General features: G+C 29.4%; 1 protein-coding gene across 1 annotated transcript; it reads left to right on the top strand.

Annotated features, from left to right (window-relative positions):
* Positions 1 to 4771, top strand: LOC100159646 (steroid dehydrogenase-like). Its single transcript, NM_001161937.2, is given in 2 exon segments — positions 1 to 387; positions 4397 to 4771. Coding segments are annotated over 2 exon segments (453 nt in total). The 5' UTR covers positions 1 to 104; the 3' UTR covers positions 4567 to 4771.
* The last annotated feature ends 7419 nt before the right edge of the window (positions 4772 to 12190 follow it).

Raw genomic sequence — 12190 nt, 5'->3', positions numbered from 1 at the left:
TCATTGCGAACCGGACGAGCGCCCGCAACCGGTCGTCTTTTGCCGCCGCGTTTTTTATATTTAACGTGATATTCGCCGCGTGTGTACCAACAACAACTTTGGCCATGGCGTCGCGGATACAACCCAAACAGGCGAGCGTGGCCACCACGGGCGTCTCCTGCCTGGTCGGCGCCGTTGCCTGGATCCTGATCAGCTCCATTTACATAGGCAACACCGAGGGCTGGCCGCAATTCGTTCTCAGCGCATTTGCAGCAGCCACTGTGTGCGCGGTGGCCGCCTCGGCACTGGTGTACGCGGCCTACCAGCAGTACGTGGTCAAGAAGAATCTGTTTGATGACCACTGCAATACCGACGAATTCGATTACCGGTCGACAGGCCAATGGGCTGGTGAGTATAAATGCGATGTTATTACTTGTTGTTATTGTTATTACTGTCATAATCACTTTCATCATGACTTCACCTGTAGTTTTAGATTTTTAATATATATTTCCCCAAATTTGACGGTGTCTTCCAAAAATGTTATCTCAGTACAACCAACATTAATTATACATTTCGAAATTCGCTTAACCTTCAAACGCACCAAATTTGTCATTTTTTTTTAAATATTTATAATATAGGTATATATATTTATTTTCTTTGATTTGATTTACGGAACTCAAGACCACAAATGTTGTATATTCGTTATTTATTTAGGATGTTTGCGCGATGTGGGTGGCACAAATTATATTTGCTATTGATTTTAGCAAGAAATAATAATATATTGCATGTGTAATACGTGCCAATACTACGTAACATAACAGATTTTCACGATCCGCGATAACCGATGATCGGGTATATCGCTGAACCGGCAGATTTGGTAGAATTTCATCGGTGCATACATCAACCGCCTTTAAGGCAGGTAACATATTATAATATGTATAATTCAGTACGAAATTCGTTTGCGTACAATGATTGTACATTAATCATACATTGTGCATTAATCATAATAATTACAATAATATTATTGTTGCGGTCGATTTTCACACATTCGGTAATAATTAATGTTGTTAGAATTTTAAGCAATATTCACACCGTTGATTTATTTATTTCTTACCATACTGTACAGGCTGATGCCCAACGATAAATAAGTAAAGACACAAACATTTAAAAAGAATATAGTCAGCTTGTACGGTCCCGGGGCCCATTGAACTTGAGGTCCATCATTATCCCTAAAATATATTTTTTAACGCGTCCAATACAGTTTTCAAGTAAAAAAATTATTTAAGTAGGTAAATAGGTAAATTATTATTATTAATTATAAAATGAAATTGTATTTTCAATTTTATATCATGAAAAATTACTATAAATAATGAACTAAATTTGCCAACTATTTTGTTTGTTTGTTTGTTTTTTTTTTTTTTTCTGAGCATTTTAGATTACCGATTTAACTATTTAAGTATATAAAAAGGTAGTTGTAAGAAAAAATTATTTAGATCTTGTAAATTAGGTATTTCAGTTAAAAGGATTGATGCACATTATACTAAACTTTAGAGGACCCTAGTTAATGACCTAGCGAACCAAAATTAATCATTTGACTGTCAAAATGTTTAGAAAAAAAGCTTTACCAGAATTCATCAAAAAATATAGTGGTTACCATTTAAAAAAATAAAGTCGATTTTATTATTGGTACATCTGCGTGTTTAAAAATCTTAAAAAAATTGCCTGTTAAAAATAAAGAAACACGAATTTTTTGTTTTAACGAAATTCCATAACATCATCGATTCATAATTGTTAAAAAAAAATCCACGTACAATGACATAAGATATACCCTGTATATTTTTTGTATAGTAAAAAATTATACAATAATATAAAGTCGTTAATATGTAATGATACAATTTTTTTTAAGTTCAAGTTGAAAGGGGGCCCACTAAGTGTATGGTGTCCCGGGGCTCAATTGATCCTTAATCCGCGCTTGCGCTTGTACGCCAAAAAAAAATAATATTCATCGTATGATTCACTTGCGTAATCGGTACGAATTTCGTTTCATCGATATTATTCAGCTGGTTCACGATGAATTAATTTTATGAAAAAAATCCCCACCAACAAGCTGAACCTAACGAATAAGTGGTTATCGCAAGTAGAGCCGATTGCGCAATATTGTATTACTATTAATGATCACAACATTATATAGGTACATCGAATGGTTATGATAACAATACCGGAGTGGTGGTTTTTTGTAAATAAAAATAATAATATTGCTCGTGCTTTAAAAATAATAATAATTTGATATTTTTTTTATTTAACGAACAAAATTACCATCAACAGTCTAACTCTATATAGTACACAATATAATATACCTAACGTATATATATTATTACGCGGATAAGCCTGAATAAAGGTCTACTGTAAATAAATGATAAAATAACGAGGTGAAAATTAATTATGATAACCAATTTAGCGATAGGCGATAGCAAACAATTAATGGCGATGTTATACTGTGTTCAGGATGAAAGTGGTGAGGCGGTGTGACTTTGAAATTAAAAATATGAACGATAAAGAATTACATAAAAAATAAATACGAAATAATATGATTTAATGACCGCGAAGTAGTTGAGACGTTCGTACCGCGGCTCTCCGTTTCGGCGGATTTCAGTTTTGGCGATAGTTTTTCAAGAAATACCTAGTAACTTACTAATGTTTAGCAGGATACTTAATTTTATAAATGATATACATATGCGATGTTAGTACAATACAATATGTAAAACGGCTAATTTTAGGTTTCCAAACATAAGTTTGAACACCTATTATATTCCCGTGGTGTCTATCCGTTAGTTACTAGAACATTTAGGTAGTTACGATTGATTGCATTAAATTTCATAACCACGGTTGTATTCAAAGCATAGAACAATATTAAAAGTAAATTCATACAAGTCAGTATAACAAAAAAATCAAAATATAAGTATTTAGTATAGATTATTCATAGAAGTTAGCCAATATTAAAAAATAGGTACCATTGTACCAACATCTAAAGATTATCAAATACCTAATTATTTTTGGATAGTGCAATATGGGATTGTATACCTATTATTATATTATAATGTATTGAAATAATTAATTACAATACTCGCAAGGTTTATGGTAAATCGACCAGTGAACGCCAGCCGATACGATAGAATTGTTTGATAACAATCAATAATATACAAATATGTATACAGCCGTATATGTCACACGAAATTTGTACGGAAATGTATGATGATGACACGTAAAATTACTAATGCCAGGTTGCACGAACTATCACTAAACAATATATAACTATCACTATTTCAAATCGGTAATGAGCTAATATGGTCCCTTAAACACGATTTAGTGATCCACGATTAGTCCATTGTTAAATGTTGTATTAGACCATTAAATTAATAAATTCTTCATGCGACTTGGCATTAATAACATTAACTGTCGTCAACATCATCAAGTAGAGTGTATATTATTATATTATTATAATAGTATGTATAATATTGCGGACATGTTTTGGCTACATGCTCGATGAAATATGTTAAAATTCGGATCCGTCTTGATATACATTACATTAGGTATGTATAGGTACATTCCGGCCAGATATACATTATATTATATTATTATATAGGTTACATATGGTATACTCGTACCCCCTAATGTTCATTTACGAAAACGCACAAAATACTAAAATTCCTCAGCTCCGTGTCCGGAAATATGCCATGATGGCTTATACGATATTTTACTATAGTCGTTTTACGTTTATACACAAAAGACAGAATATTATATATATATTATACAGGTATATGCACAAAAAATGTTATATACGTGAGTCAAAAGCATGGATTTAAATATAAAGTAGATATATTATGTTTTGTATTATTCATTTTTGAAATCATATAGTAATAAATATTTATAAATTATTATAAAACAAATTAAATATATTTTATAGAAATGATTATTTATTGTTTGTTACAATCGAAGTTTGATATAGTTTCCTATATCAGTGTCTGCAAGTTTGTTCAAAATATCTTCGGTATATTATAGAAAACATTTAGCAATGTTCTTTCGTTAGTGATCATTGATATTCGACGTTAACCACTGAAACTTTTTCGTATATATTCAATGTATTGGTAAATAACAAAACAATTTAGTAACGAATGTACCGGGCACCTATATAGGTAGGTTTCTACAAAAGTTAAATATTATTAAATTTTATTCAACTCTACTCTGCCGACGGCCGTCAAATATACAAACTGGCAACAATTTTCTTTTATATCCAGCTCAATATATAATATTGTTATACCCTATATTTCTTTGTTTTTTTTTTCTTACTTCCCCTAGTGCCCACCCAAGCCCGCCACCTATGAAAAAAATATAATAAAATGTATTTATATAATTTCAGTGGTGACTGGCGCCACTGACGGCATCGGCAAGGAGTACGCGCGTCAGGTGAGTGATAGTAGTAACACCATCAGCAAAAGCAGCAACGCCGAACAGGTCGGCCGCGTACTCGATGATACAGCTGGCGATGATGTGGCGGTGGCTTCGGCGCGAAACTCACTCGTAGACTAACCAACGCGTCACAATCTCGCTAAAAAGACATTTTCAATAGTTTAGTTACAGTAGTTACAGTAGTTATTAAATCAAAAAACAAGTATGTCATGTCGTATAACTACGACATGACACACTTATTATGTGTGCATTATTGTAGTGGCGTGTTCAATTCAGCAAGTGCCTGATGTTATATTTTACATTATATTTTATAATATTAAGGAAACAAAAAAAAAAATTTCAAAAATAAATAATCAAAATTTCGTTTTATCTCTTGCACATAATACCTACTCTCTTAATTATAAACATTTAATTTGGGCTGCTTGTTTTTGTCTTTTCAATCCTCAAATCGGTTAATAAACCCCAACTTTTTTCATTCCTTTCAATTATTGTAGCACATTTTTTTCTCTGGGAACTTTTTCTTGTCCCAAACACTATTTATTTTATGTATACTACTTACGTACTATTGTCCTCCCTGGTCCCCCATCAAGTTTATACCTACTAATAAAATTATTATTTCCAATTCCACCCATTAATTCATTTCTTCTCTTCGCAAATTTATATATATTATTATCTCTGTCCACTCATCCTATAAAGTGCTTATTTATCTTCCGTAAAAAAATTATTATTTATTACATCAATATTACTATTAATTTATTTCTTCTCTTCTCAAATAGTTTTTTATCGATCCTCAGCCCGCTCAACCCATAAAGTGCTTATTTATTTTCATTTATAACTTTCTCTATAAATATACTCTTCTCATCTTTAGATTTCCTTCTATTTTAATTGTTATTTCTAAAATTAATTGAATGTTTTATTTATTTATTCACTCCGCAATTTTTTTATATTGATCTTTGATTACTCTTCCTATAAATCCTTGATTTATTGTCATATTTTAGCACTTACTCAATAAACTTTTCTCCTCTTGGGTTTTTTTCGGTCAAAACATTTGTCAATAATAATTGCAGATAATTATTTCTTATATCAAATATCCTATTAATTTTTTTATCCTTTTGGCAAACGTTTTTATAATATTGATCTCTGACCGCTCTTCTTATAAAGCCCCGATTTAATTGAATCTCACACTTTCTTATTCTCTTTTAGATCTTCGTATATAATTTATACTATATTCGCACATCTAAAGCACTTATTTCTTAACTTTCACTTCAAAGAAAATATCAGCACAAAAAAATGGTATTTTTACTAAGTATATACATTACAATAATATTATTTTACACAAAAAAAAATATATATAGGTACCTATGCATATAAAATCCAAGTATAAAAAAAATGTATATTATAAATTTGTTGAGATCCATACCTTTTCACGGGGAACGGCAAATCTGTGAGATCGGCAGCTGACACCAAATTGTTAACACGCCACTGCAGTTGCAAATTGCAATGCATACTATTTAAATTTAATTTACGGTGATGGTAATAGTGCGTGTAAAATAATACCTATGTTATTTATATTGTGTGCGTTAAATCTGTGTCGGTGTCAAGTGTGCGTGTGACCAAACATTACAAATACGTTGACGATAATAATAATTTATAAATCATTTTTAATTATTAATTTTGTCGTTCGTTGCCTTCGGTGTCGGGACATCTATCATCACTCACGTACGCGATAATTTCATAAAGGACTAACACACGTACGTATATTATTGTTGTATAATCTATAACATTTGAATGTTTTATTTTAATAGTTAAATAATAAAATGGTGGACAAGTGAGTACCACTTTGCTGTACAGAAGTTATCGAGCATGTTTCATAAGCATCAAAAATTCTAAAAATTTGACCTCTCAAAAGTACCAACTATACTAACTAGGTTCATTTTTCTATCAAAATCTGATATCAAAAATTGGTGCATTTTTACTATTCCAAATGTTGAGGATAGACAGAAAAAAGAACACACATCATTGTAAATACATTATATATTTTCGCTCCACTCAGAATCTAATAGCAAGATCGAATAAAATTACGATTTGTGATAAAGTGTACAGGAAATTTAAAAACATAATTGTATTTTCTATATTTTAAGATTTTTGTTTGTTTGACTGTTGATTAACCTATACATTTGCCTTTTTTTAAAAACTACTTTGGAAAAAAACAACAATTTCATAAGAATTTTCTTAGATATTTTCTATACCAATATCGTACAAAAATAATTGATTTTTTCGCCCCTCATCACCAATAGACAGTCTTCATAATATAGTTAATCAAATCATTATCTTATTTTTATTTAATGATAAGATTTTTTTGTGCATATCTGCATACTGTTGTATTTTTTTAGTGTTTAATATGTCTCTAAGCCTAGATTAGTAAATATAATAACTATTTAAATGCAGACTATAATATGGTTTATTTTATATATTTTTTTTTATTGTTGTTATTTTGTATGCCATGCGAGCAGTTGGCCATCGACCATGGGATGGACGTTCTGCTGGTTGGCCGAAACCCGGACAAGCTGCGAGCCGTTGCCGAGTTGATAAGTGAGTGTGGAGAATAATAATATTATATAGGCAGGCGGGCAATAATTATTATTATTATTATTACTATTATTATTACCACAGTTGTTGTCCTGAAAAACGGCTTGTTTGTCTTTTTCTCGCGTTTCCACTTAATTTATATTTTAGTTTACGAACGACAAATTTCAGGACACGCGAAACGCCACCGCTGGATGTATCGTTTTATTCGTTTCTTGACACAATTTTCTAAAAGGCTGTCCATTAGTCTTCACTTATCTAGCTATTATTATTGTAGTAATATAAATAAGATGTGAAAAACCGGCCTAGTACCAAAATCATTCGATCATCGTTTACGCCTTTGTTTGCTTTACTCGGTATATATTCCTAGCGCGTCTATATAGGTACCTAGCCAAAAACAAGCCACAAAAGAATTATATTTTTATAATAATAGTAATAATAATAAAATCTAAAGCTTATATTGTAACATTAATAACTACTAATAATAGTTGGTAATAATAATACAAGTACCTATACGACATATTTTTGGCGGTTTTATGCGTTTTACCCAACATAAAATACTTACACAAATTTACGGTACCTAATTATTTCCAACTTTATACAATCCTTCAATCAAATTTAACGATATTTTTAGATTTGTAATTTCACAATTGAAAATAATAGTTAATTTAACTTTGGAACTTGAAAATCAGTATTTTATTTTTGGAAAATTTTCAAAAATGCTATTAATTTTTTTATTAATATTAACTTTCTATTGCAACTGATGACACGACACTTTAAACTGCAAGATCCAAGAATGTGAAATTTTTGTCACTATGGGTCTTTAGTTAAAACTTAAAATCATATTCAAACTAAATAAATGTCTATATCATGTTCTAATATTACAAAATATCTATACGAAATTGTAAAAAAAAAGAACTTCAATAACTTCATTAAATGTTAATAGTAGAACCTAGTACCTACATATAAGTATATGAATACCTACAATGCAATATTATGTAAATCAATACCTAGATAAGAAAAATGTATAAAATATTTAAAATATTTACGAGGTAATATAATTCATAATATTATATCAATACTTTGTTTCAAAATTTGAATAAAATGGCCAACGTGCACAATTATGGGCATTTGGTTTTTCTCGTTTAATTCATCAATAAGCAATTTTTATCTCAAATATCTACATGCTATATTCGTTAGGGTAGAAAACAAAGGAAGAAGGTTTTTTAATAACACATGTCAGCATATACACATTATACATGTCCATTGGACTGTTAGAGTGATCGAATGTTTGTATAAGGTCTCCGCATAATATGGGTGAGCAATTTTAACAAAAATATAAATATTTATTGAAAACGAAAATCTAACAATAAAGAAAAAGTTTCTACATATTAAAGGCATCTATTATCATTTTGATACTATTTTTATTTATGTAGCATACTTTAAATTTATTCAAAATCATGCAACTTTACTGTACGATGGCTTCAATGGTCGTGGAGTTTTATACTTGTTTACAAACGACGTTTTTTCTTCCAAAATAATATTGATAATTTATTCGTGGTAAATGTTAGCGCAGGATATTTTTAGTTTATTGTTCATTTGTATATTTTTATGTATTTTTAAAAATATAAATGGAATATTCTGTGAATTCAAAATGTGAATATATTAAACTGTTTAAAAAAGTTATTAACCATTGCAGTCGATATAAGATTCTATTGAAAGTGAACTATTCAATATGGTTTTTTTTTTTTAAAATAATGTTACTTGTATGTCTTTTATTGTTTTAACTGGTTCTAAAAAATAATAATAATAAAACTACGAAGTTTCGTTTCAATTATTTAAGAATTCATTAAAAATATGTTTCATCGAAATATTTAAAAACAATTTAATAACTTAAGACCACGAAAAATCATATTCAAATAGTTTTCCCCATCATTCTGTTCAAATTACCTAATATATGCGGGATTACACTTAATATTTATAATATTTTATCATTGATTATAAATACTGTTATTACTATAGTATTACTAGTATTTTTCATCAATGATTTCATACATATAAAGCTATTTTATAAGTATGTATTTGTATATTATGTAAAATGTATTATGTGACAGTGACTCTGTAAGAGTTAAAAATAATATTATGAACAAATTTGTCATATTCATTTGACAACTCCAATTGAAAAGTCGTAGTCAAACTTTTTAAAAACTTTGAATAACATAAAACTTCATTTGACTTAAAATACAATTTTATGCTGTAAAGGAAATTGAAAATCGTTACTTGATGTTTTCGATTAGGAATCAAAAATATTTTTATAACTTTCTTATAAAACATTACTTTAAATGCTAATTATGATATTTTATATGTTAGTATTAAAAACGTAGTGCAATTTTCGATAAAAAAAAAAATAAATAAAATAGATACATATTCGATCTTTTTCCAAGTGCCCCAGACTAGTCAGACTACCAGCCCCCCACCCCCCCCCCCCAAATCAGGACTCCTATACTGAATGTTTTTGCGGGTCCTATACAATACTTCCAAAAAAATACAACCCATTAAGATCGATATGGGTGTCCCATATTATACGATTTATAGACGATAAATGGTTAACCCACAGCTTAAAATAACAAAATTACTATAAAATAAGTATTCCTATCAAAATTATAAATACATTTCAACGGGCCCCTAAAATAGTTAGGCCTCTGTAATCATGGTCCAACAGTCTCATCTTAGAAGGCCCTGCTGACTACTCACACTAGAATATTATAAAAAAAAATGTAGGTATATAGGTATATTATTTTTTTACTTTTCTTTTTCTGATAATTTTAATGCTGTTGACCGTTAAGAAAATACTGTTATTATTATTCCCTGGACACTACACTAAAAATTATGATACAGAAGATTTGTGGAAATGTAAAAACTCTTTGCTCTTTTTATGAGTACATTTTTACTAAAAATATCATGGAAATTCTAAAAACTAGTTCTTTGATGTGATCTTTGACCTTGTCAATCATGAATGTTGCTGCGAGAATCCCTTTGAGCTCTTTTGCCGCTCCAAGAATGCCTTAAGCGAATATAAATCGAAAAATAAAACCTACCCCATGGTAAAAACCAATATTTGTCTTTCTGCAAAACTCAAAAGCGAAAGTCAAATCTCTAAAAACAAAACGTTGACGAGATAAATATTTGTAAAGACAAAACTAGGAAAGTTAAACTAAATTTATACATTGTGTGAAGTTTATTATTTATTGTAAAATGTTGTATAAATAAAATAACAAGCAATTCAGGCTTTCGAACACATGCAAAATGTATTTAAATACCAAATGTTTGCATATATAAGATTAACTTAAGGCTATAATTTTAATAAATAAAAATGTAAAATTCAAACATATTTCTCTCTAACTAGGTATGTTCTGTATTATTTTGAGGTTTATAATATTATATTATCTAATATCTAGTGTTTATATTATACGTCATAGTTGTAAGGAAATTACACATATTTCAGTCAAAGCCTTAGACTCTAAGGAGTCGCTACCTACTCTCAATACGCGCATTCGTATCTAATCGTTATGCAATATGGATATAAGGCTCAAATGTCACGTTTTCGTATGGTTTCGTACAACCTATATTTTATTGTTTTCTATATTTTTAGAAAATCAATGCAACTAAACATAGATTACGAGTGTTTGATGAAAACATTTTTTAATTTCATTAATATTATGTTTGCCGAAAGATTTAACTTATACTTGTGTAACCAGAATGGTATTAAATATACAACCTAACCTATACTACCTACGACCTACCAAATTCAATAAAAATGCACGTTTAAATAAGATAATATAGAATAATCTGTAATATATTCTTGTTGTAATCGTGTGATTTTTTTCAAAAGTTTTAATGATCTTCCATTTATAGGAATCGAAATCTTACTGAATTTCAAATGAGTAGGTATAAATGTATTATACATCAAACAATTTGCCACGTTAGGTATATATGTTCCAAATTCTGTTTTTCAGTCCTCTCATATGCTTGATGTTTATCTCCATGTTATGACATTATCATTATTATATAATCGTCATATACGATAATATTAGGTATATTATGATTTTTTAAATATTAAAAATATACATAAATAGGTAACTTAATAAATTCAAACATTGAATATTATGTATGTTTTGAAGTTCCAACTACCATTTTCCCAATGTAAGCAATGCAATTCTTAAATTAGAAGTATTTTTAAAATTTCAAAACACATTATTGATGTGTAACTGTCACTGACTCTATACAATCTAAATTTAAAGCAAAAATATGATAATATAGCAAAAATACATTTTTTTCTCATCCTGGTAATTTCACTTATATATGGGGACACAGATTATACTTTTCCGACCAACTTCAATCATCACAAACTTTGTTTCATTAGCAGCCAACATCGCATACCATTATGGGATTTTTTAGAAAAGATTCCGTTACTTAACAATTGTTTTTTTTTTTATTCAGATCGTGACCTGAGCTAGGAAAATCCATGTGCCATAGTTTTGTGGTTTCGTATAGATCCATGGTTTTCCTTTGCTGGACGACTTAGGGCCTGTTTTACAATCATAGTTTAAATCTCGATTACGCCTAACCCACTGATTTTACCGGACGAATTCTGTGGTTTAACCTTAGTTTAACGATTGTAATACGGGCACTCGGACACTCGTTCATGATAATAAGAATTTAAAAACACGCACTACAATATTACAAATAATAATTAGGTAATAAATAATTATACGTAACAGGATAAGTAAACCTGCAGGTCCAACCAAACGTCCACCATAATAATTCATAAACCATGATATTAGCTTCATAATCATTAATTTTCTTTGGTCGCAAATTGTAATAAATTAGTGCATAAAAATATAAATAAAAAGTTGGGTAAGTGTATGTCACTCTGCTGTACAGTAGGTTAGAAGTGGGTCACTGTATAATGGACAGTATTAAATTTGAATTCAATGATATAATATCACTGTATAAGAAAAACGATTCTGAGCGGAGACGGTATATCAGTCTATGTATTAGACATATATATACTTATCTATGGTATTAAAAAAAATTGACCTATAATAGGTACCTATAATAAATTCCAAATTAATCATATCATAATATCTATTAGGTA

This window comes from Acyrthosiphon pisum, chromosome X (genome assembly GCF_005508785.2).
Source record: "Acyrthosiphon pisum isolate AL4f chromosome X, pea_aphid_22Mar2018_4r6ur, whole genome shotgun sequence".
NCBI lineage: Eukaryota > Metazoa > Arthropoda > Insecta > Hemiptera > Aphididae > Acyrthosiphon > Acyrthosiphon pisum.
Note: the sequence above shows the minus strand (reverse complement) of the source record. Positions and strands in the feature narration are given on the sequence as shown.